This window comes from Pantherophis guttatus, chromosome 2, assembly GCF_059756535.1.
Source record: "Pantherophis guttatus breed Tessera chromosome 2, ASM5975653v1, whole genome shotgun sequence".
NCBI classification, from domain to species: Eukaryota; Metazoa; Chordata; class Lepidosauria; order Squamata; family Colubridae; genus Pantherophis; species Pantherophis guttatus.
In genome coordinates, this window is record NC_142064.1 from 61699517 (window position 1) to 61716224 (window position 16708).

Here is a 16708-nt window from a genome sequence, read left to right on the forward strand (position 1 = left end):
AGATAAAAGAATCTTATTTATTATTTATTTATTAAGAAGATTTGGCCTTCCAATTCATGATGACTCCGGAGGGCTTATATAAGTAAAAAATGGGATTTTTATAGAATTTCAGACAGATAACAGAGCAAAAAAAAAGTGTATTCTTTTTTTTTTCCTAAGGGTTACAAAATAAACTCCAAATTTAGTCTGAATGCCTTTGGTGTTATAATCAAATTCCTCCTAATTTGACTTTGGCATGTTTTTTTAAAAAAAATCTTGATCAATTGCCTGAGATGTAACACCTTGTCTCAATGAAAGATGTTCTAAAAATGTTTTAGATGCATAATATGAGCTTTTAAAGTGTTGATATTTATGTATTCATTCTGCTCAGTCATTTTTTTAGTCTGTTGGCATATTCCACAAGGCAAGAGGAAAATGATATAGATTAAGGAATATGCACATATTTATTTCCATGAAGACAAACAGAGAATTACATTGTGAAACTGCATTTTAGAGATTCAGGCATTTCTTAAACTGATCAGCTGCATCTCCCAATGCTTCACATTGAAACTGATCTTCATCTTTGCATCTCCCAACCTTAAATGTCTGAAAACATGCAGAAATCACCATGGTGAAATTAATGCTTCCCTTCTGATAATGAATCAAAGCATACATTGTTATCTAATTGTTTCTTCTTGTATCAAAAATGCTAAAATTGGAGTTGCTGGTGCTCCCCAGGAAGGGAGGAATGGAGGGTAATTGCTACCAAAAAAATACAGGTAGTCCTTGACTTATGACCACAATGGAGCCCAAAATTTCTGTTCTTAAGTGTTAAGTGAGTTTTGCCCCATTTTACAACCTTTCTTGCCACAGTTTTTAAGTGAATCACTGCAGTTGTTAAGCTAGTAACATGGTTGTAAAGAAAATCTGGCTTCCCCATTGACTTTGCTTGTCAGAAAGTTGCAAAAATTGATCACATGACTGTGGGACACAGTCTTAAGTATGAACCAATTGCCAACCATCTAAATTTTTATCACATGATCATAGAGAGGCTGCAACGGTCATAACTGAAAAACGGTCATAAGTCACTTTTTTACAGTGCTGTTGTAACTTTGAACGGTCATTAAATGAATTGTTTATTATTTATTATATTATATTTCTATACCGCCTTTCTCCCGTAGGACTCAAGGCGGTGTACAGTCAAGAAAAATATAGACACACAAACATCATAAAATTGCTAATTAAAATTGTTACTTAGTTTGGTCAATTAAATAAAACCCAGAATTAGATAACATTTAAAAAATCATTCGCATGTTTGTATGTTTAGCCCTGCCTGTTGGAACATCAGGGTCTTGAGGGCACGGCGGAAAGCACGGAGATAAGGGATATTCCGTATCTCCTGGGGCAGTTCATTCCAAAGGGTTGGAGCCTTCACAGAGAAGGCCCTCCCCCTGGGAGTCGCCAGTCGACATAATTTGACTGACGGTACCCTGAGTAGTCCCTCCCTGTGAGAACGAACTGGTCGGTGGGAGGCTATTGGTGGCAAAAGACGGTCTCGTAGGTACCCAGGTCCTAAGCCATGGAGTGCTTTAAAGGTGATAACTAACACCTTGAATTGCACCCGGAAGACCACCGGGAGCCAGTGCAGCTCGCGTAGGAGAGGTGTTACATGGGCGTAACGAGCTGCACCCATAATCACCCGCGCGGCTACGTTCTGGACCAGTTGGAGCCTCCGGGTGCTTTTCAAGGGGAGCCCCATGTAGAGAGCATTACAGTAGTCCATACGGGAGGTAACTAGGGCATGAGTGACCGTGCGCAAGGCGTCCCGATCCAGAAAGGGACGCAACTGGCGGATCAGGCGAACCTGATAAAAGGCACCCCTGGCCACAGCCGTCAAATGATCTTCTAAAGATAACCGAGATTCCAGGAGGACACCCAAGTTGCGGGCCCTCTCTGTGGGGAGCAAGATCTCATCCCCTATTGTCAGTGATGGTACCAGCTGACTATACCGGGACGCCGGAAGCCACAGCCACTCAGTCTTGGAGGGGTTGAGTCTGAGCTTGTTTCTCCCCATCCAGATCCGCACGGCCTCCAGGCAACGGGACATCACAGCAAGGGCATCATTGGGGTGGTCTGGGGTGGAGATGTATAGCTGTGTGTCATCAGCATACTGATGAATACTCACCCCAAAACCACGGATGATCTCACCTAGCGGTTTTACATAAATGTTGAACAGAAGGGGTGAGAGGACTGACCCTTGCGGCACCCCACAAGTAAGGTGCCTCGAGGTCGACCTCTGCCCCCCTGCCAACACAAACTGTGAACGGTCAGAGAGGAAGGAGGAGAACCACCGAAGCACGGTGCCCCCTATTCCTAACCCCTCCAGCCGGTGCAGTAAGATACCATGGTCGATGGTATCAAAAGCCGCTGAGAGATCTAATAGGACCAGGATAGAGGAGCAACCTCTGTCCCGAGCCCTCCAGAGATCATCCACCAATGCGACCAATGCCGTTTCTGTGCTGTATCGTGACCTGAAGCCCGACTGGAACGGATCCAGATAGACAACTTCATCCAGGTATCGGGGTAGTTGTCGCGCCACCACACTCTCAACAACCTTTGCAACAAAGCGAAGATTGGAGACTGGACGATAATTTGATAATATAGCCGGGTCCAGGGAAGCCTTCTTGAGGAGGGGCTTCACAACCGCCTCTTTCAAGGCGGCGGGAAAGACACCCTCACTCAGAGAAGCATTTATAATCCCCTGGAGCCAGCCTCGTGTAACCTCCCGGGAGGCCAGTACCAACCAGGAGGGACATGGGTCCAATAAACATGTGGCAGTGTTAAGCTTGCCCAGAATCCTGTCCACGTCCTCAGGAGCCACAGAGTCAAACTCTTCTCAGATAACACTCTCAAGACCTGCCCCCGTCTCCTCCCCTGGATCTACCCAATCGGAGTCCAGGCCTTCCCGAATTGTTGTGAATCGAGGACTTTATTTCTATCTGAAAAACCTCTTGTAGGTTGTGATGATGAAATAACACCATGTACTTTCCTGAAATTTCTAGCATGGATGAAGTAAATGGAAAAGTATCATTTACTTTTAAATAATACTTTTAATTATTAGTATTAATAATTAAATACTAGCATAAGTATTGGGGAGAAAGGATTAAATTTATATCTCAAAAGTCACAACCGAAATCTTGTGATTTATATACAGGCATCCAGTGTCAAGCTGTTACTATGAAAGGCCAGACTTAACACTCCCGATTTTATAATAGATTTCCATCATTTTTCATCACTGCAATTAGCAGCAGATTCCCTTATCATGGTGCTGAATTTCTAGGTTGAGAGGTGAAATAGAGTTTTTAACAGTAGGAAAATAAATCACCTATCAATTTTGTTGCCTCAATACAAAAGAAAATATCTTTTCTTGGTTTCAAATAAATGGTTTGATGTCATTATGGGAGTACAGTGTTGGTTTTCAGCTAATTCTGACCTAACTCGATGGATTCGTGTAAAAATTGCATTGATCTGTATTAATATTGTTGACTGTTTTGCTCTTTCAGTGCCGGTTTTTCTCAGCTTCATCTTTTAAACTCAGCAAAAAAACAAGAAACAACCCTATGTTGTAATTAGTGGCAAATTAGTTTTGTAAACAGCCTTCTGGAGATTCACAAGTTGAAAGAAGAAAGATAAGTAAGGATTAATGAAGGGGAAGAAAACAGCTGGAATTTGTGGAACAGATGTCAAACAAAGGTAAGGTGATACAATTAAAAAATAAAAACTGCTCCTTTCTGTATTCTGATTCTGCTTGTGAACCTTGTGTTAACTGTTCAGTTGAAGCAAAGCAAACTTATATTTTCCTGGCCTCTTGGCATCTTGTACCCGAAGTCCATTTGTAACAAATCACATTATATGAAAAGCTGTCAGATCTTATGATAAATTGATACTCTCTTTCCCTAGCCCCCTGCAACAGTGAAAAATCTACTTCTAGATGGCATTTAAATGTCACTGGTCAAGAGGAAAGAAAAGATAATTGTATTTTCTTTTTAACTTTATTGATTTAGAGCCAACTAAAAATCTACTAACTTTATTAGTTATCTCTTAAAATTTGAGTTTATTTATAAGTGATAGCTTCTTTCCTACAAACAAGCACCAGAGGTAGATCCAAATTGGATCATCTAAGTACCATGCTAATTTCAAAGTATTTTTATACATTTTAAAGTATTTTTGTTCTCTTCAGTCACTAAAGCTATCAAACTGGCTTTTAAAAGTGACTGGACTGGGAGGAATAACCTTTCTTTAGTTGAAGACCTTGGGAGTAACACTGTTCGATGGTGGGAAACTTTATATTGAGAGGGGACCGTTCATTGGATGTAGTCAGCCAGAAACAGGAAGAGCCATTTGGACTTCTGCAGTGAATGGATGGTTGAACTTGATTATCTAAATGGCCCCATCTAAATTCTATGATTCCATACTTCTATGATGGGTGAATGGACTTAGGCAGTGTGTGAAGACTGAACTATGACCTCTAAGTCCAAGTCATTTTGCTCCAGAGATGAAGAGCAGGATGTTGATCTTCCATTACATGTTCAAGACATGATTGGTCTAGCAGTAAAATCTATCTTCAAGATTTTGTGGAACAAGAGTCCATACATCATTTCTAAATGTAGCAGCTTAGGGAGAACAGAGCAAATTATCTGACATACAGGTTACTCATTCAATAACTTGCTTAGGACTACCAAATGATGGCAAGAAAAAAATCATCATGACCATAGATCAGGGCTCCCTAACTCCCAGTCCGTGGACTGGCACTGGTGTGCGGCATGTCAGCAACTGGGCCACACAAACAAGCAAAGCCCCATCCATGGGATGCAGGCAGTATGCAAAACCATCCCCCCTCCAAAAGGTTGGGGGTCCAAAAGTTTGGGGGTCACTGCACTAGATGACAGCAAGGTAATACAGATGATCAGGGTGGATTCTACTTACCTTTACTACCTGTTCACAACAGGGCCACGTGCGCGCTCTTCTGCACATGCACAGAAGCTTCCTCATGACGCCGGGTTCAGTAGGCGGAGCCTCCCACCGGTTTTACTACTGGCTTTATAGAATCAGTCTGAACCGGGGGCAACCCACCACTGCAGATCAGAGGTGAAATCCAGCAGGTTCTGACAGGTTCTGGAGAACGGTAGCGGAAATTTTGAGCAGTTCAGAGAATCGGCAAATAACACCTCTGGCTGGCCCCAGAGTGGGGTGGGAATGGAGGTTTTGCAGTATCCTTCCCCTGGAGTGGGGTAGAAATGGAGATTTTGCAGTATCCTTCCCCTGCCACACCTACTAAGCCATGCCCACCAAGCCACACCACGCCCACCAAGCCATGCCCACAGAACCAATAGTAAAACATTTTGAATTTCACCACTGCTGCAGATGATACTTAATCATATGTCAATGAATGATCTTACTCAGTAACTCTGTGTGGATGTTACATAGGAGTAGAGAGAGACCTGAGGATGAGGGATCCCACAGGTAAGGTGGTGAGTGGCATCCTGATTTTGGTTTGGGTCAGGAGTTTGGACCTTTGAGACCTTTCTTACCAACAGCTACTGAAATCAATCCTGAGGGAATTCCCCACCCTTGAAGTCAGTCCAAAATACTATATCAATGGCATCAAGGCCATTGAGAGATCAAAGAGATTTAGAATGGGTACACCATCCCAAACCAAGTTCTATTAGAGATAATCAACAACCATGTATGATCAATACTATTTCAGTAAGATATCCTATTCTGAAAGCTGACTGAAGGGGATCCAGATAATCTGCTTCTCCCAGAGCCATTTGAAGCTACAACCACCCTTTCAACAAATTCCCCAAAAGGAGGAGATAGGAGACTGGATGAAAATTGGCCAACGCACAGTACACAAATGAAAGTACAGTACATCAGATTAATTGGATTATCAATATAGAGTATTTATTGAATGGAAAAAGGGATTATGCAAAACAAAATTATTTTACAAGTTTAATGTGCACTAAACCAACAAAATGACATACTACAAAACAAATAAATTTTTCAAACAAAAATAAACACAATTATGTCTTATGCACAAGATCAAAACATTTAATAACCAACAAATAATGTTACAAATATTAATGAAAGTGCTTAGTTCTTAAATATTTGTCTAGCTTTGAACAGCTGAAATGTGTCAAGCTCTTTTTATATGTCTAAAGTTTTATGGTGCCTATCAAGACAAATTCTTACCATCCTAAAGATTGCCGATGTTTTCATTTTATGTAGCTCAGCTCTGTATTTATTAATATCTTCATAGGCAAACTTTATTAACAATGACAAATAGAAAAATTTACTATGTAGGTAAAAAGCTCAGGGTCTTTTACTGATTACTAGAAAATTTAATTTAATTTCTTTGTTTTCATGTAACTTCTTAGAATATGTTCAAAAAAACCCACCTCCAAATAGCAGACTGACTGGCTGAAATTTCCTAAGCAAACTGGGCAATAGTTTTACATGAAGCAAATGTGTTTGCTTGCATGAAATTAAAGCAGAAACCATACATTCTTTGCAAATCCATCTTGGTGTTGCTTTGCATGGGAGCTTTATTTTAACTCACAGATATCATGGCAATGACTATCATGAAAGTAAACGTAAAAATTTCCCCTGTCCAGTCATTTTTGACTCCAAGAGGTGATGTTCCTCTCATTTCTTAGCCAAGGGAGCCAGCGTTGTCCAAAAACAATTTCCATGGTCATGTGGCCAGCATGACTGTATGCCAAAGCACACAGAACGCTGTTAACCTTCCCATTGAAGTGGTACCTATTTGTGTACCTATTTGAAGTGGTACCTATTTGTGTACCTATTTGTCTACCCACATTTGTGTGTTTCCAAACTGCTGGGTGAGCAGGAGCTGAGGCAAGTAACCGGAGCTCAACCAATCACACAGCACTCAGATCTCGAACCCGGGCTGTCAGCCTTCCAGCTAACAAGCTCATCATCTTTAACCGTGCCCCCATGCCTACTGTAAAGGGTTGTCTTAAAATCTCTGGAGTTTAAAATATTATTATATATGAAAGGGAGAATAATGAATAGAACTACCACATCTGCAAAAACCACATCTGCAAAAATCCAGACAGCCACTGGGTGGCAGCGAAGTGGTTTCCTGTGTCTCTGCTGTGACTATCATTTTGTGGCCATTCAGCTCTGAATTAAAGTCTGGTTGCCCCCCTTGAAAGTGCAAACTTTTTAAAAAGGGGGGGGGAAGAGCCACCATAATTGGTTCGGTATGGCAATTTATTACTAGCAATTATTTCAAGTCTAAGGATGGATGCAATGGGAAAAGAAGCTTCAGAGGAACATAGTAAACAGGTTAACTATAAGCAATCATTTCAATTTTTTTTCTTATGTGCCATTCCACAACTCAGAGTGTAAGCAGTAGCTTTGTCTGAGGCTACCATTCAAAAAAACGCAGGAGGTTAATGTATTTTAAGAAAAGGGACAACATAAGGTTTCAGAACTATAACTGCAGTATTGCTCATCAAGTTCATGCATATCCTCTCAGGCTACCTAAACAATTCCTGGCCAACCACTGTAAAATATGTATTAAAAAAACAACAACCTGAAAAATAAAGTCTGTAAAATATATTTATTTGCAAATATTCCTCCCATCTAACAATGTAATTAAGTTGTTGAACTGCAAATAGGGTGATCTAGATTGAGGTCTACATTCCATGAAGATCAGTGGGTGACTTTAGGGCTAATCACTATGTGTCAGATGGATCTGTCTCACCAGGTAGTCAGTGGTGGGTTCCTCCCGTTTCGGCCAAGCCGGTAGCAGTGACGATATGATGTCACTGAACCGGTTCTGGCCCACCCGCTCCCCCCCTACATTATTCTTACCTTTTATTTGGTCTCACCCCCAATCTATTGCTGCCTCCTGAGTCCCAGGAGGGACTAGAGGGAAAAAAAACTGTTTAAACTTTTGCTGTGGGGCTTCAAAGGGCCGCCCTACAGCTGATCAGTGTTAAAAGAAAACAAATGAGTAGACCGATGCCTGCAAAAATAAATGGGTAGACCACTGCCTGCAAAAATAAATGAGTAGACCAGTGCCTCCAAAAACAAATGAGTAGACCCGTACAGCTCTGCAAGCAGTTAAAAGCCTGGTAGACCAGTACCTCTGCTAAATCCTAAAGAATTGTCACATGACCATCAAGCCACACCCACAAAATAAGCGACACCCACAGAACTGGTAGTAAAAAAATTTAGAACCCACCTCTGAAGGTAGTATAGATCCAATTGCCCATCCCTGCAACCATTTTGAACTCCAAGTTGAAAGATAGAATCTACGGTAGATGTAATGAATCCAGGGAATAGATTTACTTTCCTGGCAGTGAACTGTGCAGAGTAGAAACTGAGTAAACATTCATAGAATAGCACAGTTAATTACACCTTGAGTCTGATCATTCTGCAGTGGATCACAGGACTCAAATAACTATCCCTGACAATGGGATAGGAAAGAATCAGAATGTTTATTGTTTCATCTGGAAAAAAAAAACCATTACAATACATGCCTTATAACCTAAATCTTTCTACTTTTTTCATATAAGTATAATCACATCCTTTTTCTCATAACAGAAACATTTTGCAAAGTGAATGCAGTCATGGTTATGTATGATTGCAACTATCATATGCCTACCCCAGTCATTTGAATCTTCCATTATGCGTCAACTTCTGTTATTATTGATAGTTTATTCTTTTCTTCTTAAAAAGAGCTTTTGTTGCTATTGTACGCTGAGGATGGTTTTTAATTCATCTGGCAGAAGTAAGTCTTTATAAAGAGTTCCTGTTTATAGAAATTCCACTGTTCATATTTGGATGCTAAGCGATACTTTTGTGGTATAGCAAGGAACAATCTCTGTAAAGACAAAGCATAAATATACCACATTAACTGGTTATTTTGTGGATAGCGTAACTTTTTGAAAACAATTAGGCGGATATTAAAGCCAAGTTTCTAATATAGCTGAAAGAATCCATCTCTTTTGTTCAAAACTAATTTTCATATTATGAATCGTTTCACTGAAATGCATGTACCATTTTAAATAGAAAAATCCCATTATTTTTAATACTATTCTTACTCGAAATACAACTGGTGTTCATAGGGAAATAATGTGTTGAACAAAAGGGAGATGCTTCTGAGTCTCTAATGGATGCATGGAATCCAGTGTCATCTAGTATAAGATAGACCAGAAATACATGCAACAAGGGACCATGCAAGAAAATGTTTAAAAATGTTCCAAGGATGATAAATAACACTCCATCTATAAAATATGCAAATAATTCCCAGAACCCCCAATTGTTTTTAATAAATTAATAAACATCCCCAATCTTCTGAGATCGTCAAATCTTTTGAAATTTCAGCATTTTTGCATGTGAAATGATTCCCAGATACCTGACTTGGGATAAAATATGAGAATGGCATTAAAATAGGCTCTATGTATGATTCACCGTTGGTAGGACCCAAGCCATCTTCTGCTCTTTCCCGCATACCAGGCAAGTTCCCTATTGCCTTCAAATAAGCCTCTCTGTTACTCATGTTCTATTGGCCTCTCTTGAAGATCAAGTTAATAAAATGATTTTATTTACAGGTATTGACTTCCAGTAACAAGGCAATTCTATTTTTGCTGCCGAAGAACTAAATAGGGCTTTATCTCTGCTATACTGTAGTTTTCTTTTTGCTTCCCGTTCTGTTTCCTGTAACTGTTGAATTCAAGATTGGAATTTATGATATGAACCAATTATTGGTGCATGAGAGAAAGAGAAAATGTTTGGATTGGCTGTGGATTGGCCCTGCTAGTCTGTGGGATCCTTGGTGCTCTCTGAGCTTGGATGTTTTTTGCAGAGATTTCATTACCCAACTAGGTAACATCATCAGTGTTAGAAGGGAATGGAGTTTGCTTGCCCTGTCAGTGTTGGTGGGAGTATTCTTGGTAGTTCCTTCATTAGGCTGTTGCTTGCCATTTGTCTGAGTTGGTAGTTCCTTGATTGGGGTATTGTTTACTTCTTGATTGTTGGTCTAGAATTAATGTTGGTGTTTATCTCTGCTTACCTCAATCTGAAGTGTTGATTGCTGGTGAGGAGATGTTTTGTTCTTATTTCCTTTTTAGCTTTTTGATTATCTATTTTGAATGGTATGTAGATGTTGTATATCCATATGTGCTTGTTGGTGGCTGATTTGTCTGAGTGCCAGGCTTCCAGGAATTCTCTAGCATTTTTTGACTTGACTCTAGTCTATCTCAGTGCTTAATACAGGAAGTTAAGCATCTTCAACAGACAAATGGGGCATAATACACCATTGTCTCTGAGCCACTCCATTCCCCTCTCTTTCATTTGTCCCACTCCTATTCTCCATTCCTTTTTTCTCTCTGTTTTATTACAGTCCATACCTTCCTCCCCATCTCATCCCTTTTCCATTTCATCCCACTGAACCCAGAGGCCACATGATAATGAATGTTCCTCCCTTATCCAAGTTAAGCAACTGGTGCCATTGGTTCAGGCATTAGATGGGTTTACATAATATACAAATCCCTGGTTTATTGAATTAACTGTGGTAAGATGAATTTATAACACCCTGAACCACAAATTACTGACTAGAATATTTCTGATCACTTAACAACTTTGCTAAAATCAAACCAACCTTATTACAGCATAAAACAAACTGAAACAGGTCACTGTCAGTCACTAAGGCAATTTAAGACCTTAGTTAGACTCATTCTTTATTTTATGATAGCATATTGTATCTTGTTAATGGGTTGAAGGAACATTCCCCATTTCTGTTTTAGAATCCTTTTAGGATTCTGGACTTAGATTAGTTTCTTTGAACAGCTACAATAAAGTCTGTAACATGCTTGTTATACCTGATAGCTTGTGGTCTGACACTCACAGCTATACACATAACCTTCCTGATCATTATCCAAAAAAGGTTCTGCCTCATACCATCACTTTGTAATCCATTTGTCAGCTCCTTCCCTCAATGGCTCCCAGCTGGAGTAAATATTTAGTTTCATGTTGTGTAAATAATCTATTTGCTCTAAAAATGACAATGATTGGTAAGCACTTATGGCACAGTTTGACTAAACGGGAATAAAAACAAATATCTTAACATTTGTGGTCTAGGCAACTTCTGACAAAACAAAACAAACGTAGATTGATCTCTATATCAAACAAACATCCTGATTCAAAAACCTAATTCTACCGATAACCAAAACCATATTTTAACTTTTATTGACAACGGCAATATTCGCTACCCAACTCTAGTTTCATTTTTATTGGCATTGGGATTTTTCCATGTATTTTACTGTGGTTCATAAACAACTCCAAACGAAAAGCTGTCACCATCACTTTCCTTAGAGAACTTCTAAGAATCTATCACTGGTATCTGTTTTCAGTCCTGACTCCAGGGAGACCTAATCCTAATCCTAACTCTAACCCTAATTCTAACCCTAACCATGACCTAATTTCATTTTCATTTGCAAAATGATTTTCCCATGTACTTTAATGTGATCCACAAATAAGTCCAAACTGTAAGCTATCACTGTGCATTTCTTAGAGAAACTCTACAATTTATTGTTCTGCCCTGACTCCAAGGAGACCTAACCCTCACCTTAGTTTAATTTTCATTGGTAGTTGGCTTTTTCCCCATGCAGTTTACTGAAATTTTCAGCAATCAATGAAGAGAAAGCAGATGTTGAAGCTTATTCCCTGTGCTTAAATATAACTGTGAATATTGTTTGATATGTGCATCAATTTTCTATAATAAATATCAATGGACAGACAAAAATGTCAGGAGTTGAGATTTTATCGTATTAGTTTTCCACCTTCATCACTTATCATGCATCCATAGTCCATTCAATCTACAGGATATTTCATTTTTGTTGGATCTGCACTTCTGATTTCAAAAAAAACCTGGCATGTATGGAGTGATTTCTAGATACATTTTCCATGAATGAAAAATCTTAATCTTTTTAACTTTCTGTGTGTCATTCTGCTATTAAAGTCATAAATAAAGAAAAAGAAAGGAGCAAGTTTTTGATTTTTGATTACATGCTTTAAAAGAAAACAATGGACAGAAAGAAGGGCAAAAGCAAAATTGGGAAACCATCACTTCTGTGAAGTTGCTTTAATATTCATTCTGTAATTGTTGGCAGATATGGGAATAAAATGGTCTGCCAGGAATTAAAGCAAGAGGATAACATTTGCTTGACTATAAAGGAGCATGCTAGATGCTAGAGAGAAAAGGAAAACCTTTTAAAATTGCCCTCACTTTCCTTTCGGAGATGCTGTGTGCGTTTTTCTATCATAACAGTTAGAAACTAGCTTTCTTTTTAAAAATAGAAACACTGACATTGCTACGCTGACTTCCAATACAATTATTTTATTTCTTCACTTTTAGTAGAAGCTAAAATGTCTGTAGTGCTGTAGCTGACAGATTCCTCAATTTAGCAGACAGCTGGATTGAGGGTATGTACTCTCTCTCCCCATAATGCTTAGTTGTCTCTACTAAATTCCAGGTTCCTTATGAAATGCTTTACATGGAACGAACAGGCATATATGATTCAATATTTTCCGAAATGTGTCCAGAAAATCAGTTAGAATGAAAAGAAAATTAGCTTGGAGTTTCATTTAGATGCATCCATACCTCTCTCTTGTATATCCATAATGTAGGCTTTCATAAATTCTTTTTCAAACAGTTCACGATCGCGGTCACTTTCTGTTATTTCTTCAATCCCCTGAAATGAGGTTGTTTCAAGAGGGTTATCCTTCAGGCTTATAAATCTGCAAGGTGATGACATATTACCATGAAAAGGGTTATATAATGCTTCTTATCGTGAGCAGATTGTTATTTGCTATATCCACATGATTTGTAGCCCTATAAATTTTCTCTTCTTCCGACTTTGTTGCAGAGCAAAGCCAATTTTGTCCGTCAACAAAACTTTGCTGCAATGTTCAGTGTTCATAACACTCATTATCTATTAGAATTATTAATTAAGAAGTATCTTTTCTAGAAGCAAGCATAGAAAACCGTAAAAGTGTAAGCTTAATAATTAAATCAAAAAAGTACTCCCATGTGTCTTGATGCACTGAAGCTGCTTATGACACGTCACAGTCATTGAATATTAATTTGTATGGCTTTTTTAAAATTTATTTATTTTTTAAAATATTTTTTATTAAACAGTTTGTCTTTAAAAACAACACAAAAAACAATCACACATATATAAAAACAAAACATGTCAAGACATAACGTATTGAACATTACATGACATTAATGGTAATTTTATAGCATTTCATATCGACTTACGTATTTTGCTTTTGTAGTTCTCTATTCTATCATTTCTATTTACTACTCAATAGTAGGATAATTGTATTACTCCAACATATATATATATATATATATACACACACATTATAATATTCATTGTTACACATACACATTTATATTCATTTATATTTACATCTCTTTATTTAATGTTGTTCAGTTACTTTAAGTTTCATCAATATTAAGTTAAACATTTCTTGTTCTGATTTCTATTTTCGAGCCAACTGCACATTTTATTCCATATTTCATAATATTCTGAATCCTCTCTCTCTTTCAACTCCATAGTCATTTTATCCATCTCTGCGCATTCTAGAATTTTCCTAATTACTGTTTCGTCTGAGGGTACATTTTTTTGTTTCCAATTTTTTGCGAATATGATTCTTGCTGCGGTAAGTATGTGCAATAAAATGTATTGAAGGTTTTTGTTCATTTTCGGTTCCAGTATTCTAATAAAAACAATTCACGTTTCAAATCTATTTTTTGCTTTATAATTTCTTCCAACCATTTTTGAATTTGACACCAATACTTCCTTGTGATGAGGCACGTCCACCACATGTGGTAGAATGTTCCAGATTTATGGTTGCATCTCCAACAATTAGGTGATAAATTGGGATACATCTTGGCCAATCTCGCTAGTGGCAAATGCTGGTGGCAAAGGTTTTCTTTGTAGGCAACTGCTGTTGTGAGTTTGTAGTTCCTTTCCCATAGTTTGTCCTTTCCTTTTTTTAAAAAACGAACAAACCCCCACACACAAAAACTATTACCAATTTATAGCAGGAGATTAGGAGCAATGTAATGCCCAGAATCTCATTTGTGTATTGTTAACAAAGAGCTCTGATCCTCCTTATCCAGTTTTGTGGAATATTTATTCCTAATGATTTTTTGACTAGCCTCTGAGAACAGGACTGTTTTCAGAGGCACAAGCCTTGGTCCTTATGCTAGTATGGACCGAGTGGTCTTTTATTTGGGAAAAAAATATTATGCAATTCACCAGGCTCACACATATTTTACTTTATGCATTGATGATGCATAATTGCACTCTAAATCATAAATGAAAATAATTGCTCTTACATGCTAAATGTTAATTTTAGCCTACCTCTTTGCTGATTAAGACATAGCTGCTATATTTGATATTGTGCTGCCTATTCTGAAAAGAACCAAGACAATAACTGGAGTGATCCTCAAAAGACCACAGGCCATGTATTTATTCCAATATGTTTAAGATGCATGGCATTAACTACTTAAACTACTGTATTCGCTCATATTAATGCATGGGTAGACGTATCGCAACTTTGTGGAATCATGTTACATGATGCCTTTTACTTAAGATCCACCCACTTCAGAATCCAAACAAATAGGAAGAAAATGTGTCTGAATGTAGTTGACTTACTTTAAGCCGGTGGAAGAGTTACAGATGGCTGTGGGCATCTGAACCAAATCTTCACTACTCACAACCAATAAACTGAGTTTTGGCAAGTTGACCAAAGCTTGTGGAAGGTAGGTCAGCTTGTTTTTCTGCAGAAGAAGAGTTTGTAACTTCTCTAGCCTTAGAAAATTAACAAAATGGTAAAATTAATTGTGCATTATAGAATCACAAATATATACATATACATATAAACATATTGTTTAATACCTGTAATATATATTAATAACTGATATATTTTTAATCAAGCTCATGAAGTAAGATGAATGTGCAAACCCAACAAAATAATTGCCAGGTGTGAAAAGTGTCATTTGTTTGATGTTCTCTTCTATCCTAGGTTAAAAGACAGGAATCACTGTTTGATTTCACATTGGTGGCAGCAGAAAAATTGTTGACATGCAAATTTTTGAAAGGCAGAGTCAATGAACACCATTTCGTGGCCTCTCAATCCATTATCTCTGCAGTTTCCAATTTATGCATAACTTATACATAACTATTTATATGGCACATATAAGGAGAATATGCTACATGAAACCCAGCGTGTTCAAACAATAAATCACACAAATTGTTTTTATAGTTCCGCTGCCTTTTGTTTTAGACTTCTGTAATGAATATGAAATTAAAATGGAGCGAATGAAGCACTTACTTAAAAACTTATGAATGTCAGTTTACCTACTCATTTCTTTCTGGGTTGCAAAGGTAGGATTGTGAAAAACAAGTCAAATTCATGCTGTTTTCTTACACTTATCAAAGGAAATTTGCCCAATTTTCAAGTTTAAATGAGTGCTTAGATGCTGCTGGGTGAGACAGGAAAGTGTGTGTACATGCAAATCCAGCATGATTGCTTTAAATCCGATAATATTAATTGGAGAGAGCTGACTTCTGAATCCTGTGTGCATATAATGTTATCAACAGACTCCTTTGGTTGATTTCTGTACCTTAATCTATCAAAAATATAACTTGAATTGTGAGTAAATTGCAGAATTCTACTGTATCTGAGTAAGGACACTTCCCCCTCATTTTCCTTCAAGACCCATTCCAGACCTGACTGATCTTGCAGCATCTGTTTTTAGAAGCTCAGACAATTTACTTTTAAGTTTGCCTTAGTTTATTGGAAACTGCCGTTGGTATTTTCCGTTGATAAATATAGATCTACCAATTTTGTGTACTCTATTTTCCAGGGACTCATCCTGTTCCAAACCTCAAGACAACGATATTCTCTCTCTCTCTCTCTCTCTATGACCCTGACCTTCTAGGAGTAAGTGAACCTCAAAGACAATGGAAAGTAAGCCTAACATATCTGGACTGAAAAAAATTCAAATGACCACAAAATAAATTAGGGTTTTCTGAATCTACCTGTCACCATCTACCTATCAGCTGGATTTCTTCAGCCTACACTTTGTTTGTTTGTTTGTTTGTTTGTTTGTTTGTTAAGTACTATCTGTGCTTGATGGTTTTCTTGCAAATGTTTCATTACCCAAACTAGATAACTACATCAGTGCTAGTAAGGATGTGGTTTGCTCTCAGTTTATATTCTAGTGGCTTGCCCTGTCAGTGATGGTAGGAGTGGTCTTGGAAGTACTTTGGTTGGGCTGTTTACTGTTGGCTTGTTGTCAGTTCCTTGATGGGGTATTGTTTACTTGATCATTGGACTGATATTAATCTTGGAGTTAGTTTATGTCCATCTAAGTGCTGCTGCGGCGGTATGAATGACACCAGTAATCCCTCATGTCAATCCTCAGCTACAAATATTCTCCTTTATTGGTTGTTTATAAAATTTATTGACCGCCCATTATACCACAGGCTAACTCTGAGCAGCTTATGATCATAAAAAATATATACATATATGTATGAAAGCATAATTAATGTAATATGAGCAAACCCCATGATCCAATTACAGATGGGGAGGGCGGGGCAGGATGGGGCAGGAT

General features: G+C 38.0%; 1 protein-coding gene across 1 annotated transcript in view; it reads right to left on the reverse strand.

Annotated features, from left to right (window-relative positions):
• Positions 1 to 5917: 5917 nt before the first annotated feature.
• Positions 5918 to 16708, reverse strand: part of LRRC2 (leucine rich repeat containing 2) — a 97572-nt gene continuing 86781 nt past the window's right edge. The window contains exons 7-9 of the mRNA XM_034410062.3: positions 14745 to 14900; positions 12677 to 12813; positions 5918 to 8896 (exon numbers count right to left, since the gene is read on the reverse strand). Coding sequence (XP_034265953.1) covers positions 8847 to 8896; positions 12677 to 12813; positions 14745 to 14900 — 343 coding nt within the window. The 3' untranslated portion in view covers positions 5918 to 8846. The remainder of the gene's footprint in view (positions 8897 to 12676; positions 12814 to 14744; positions 14901 to 16708) is intronic.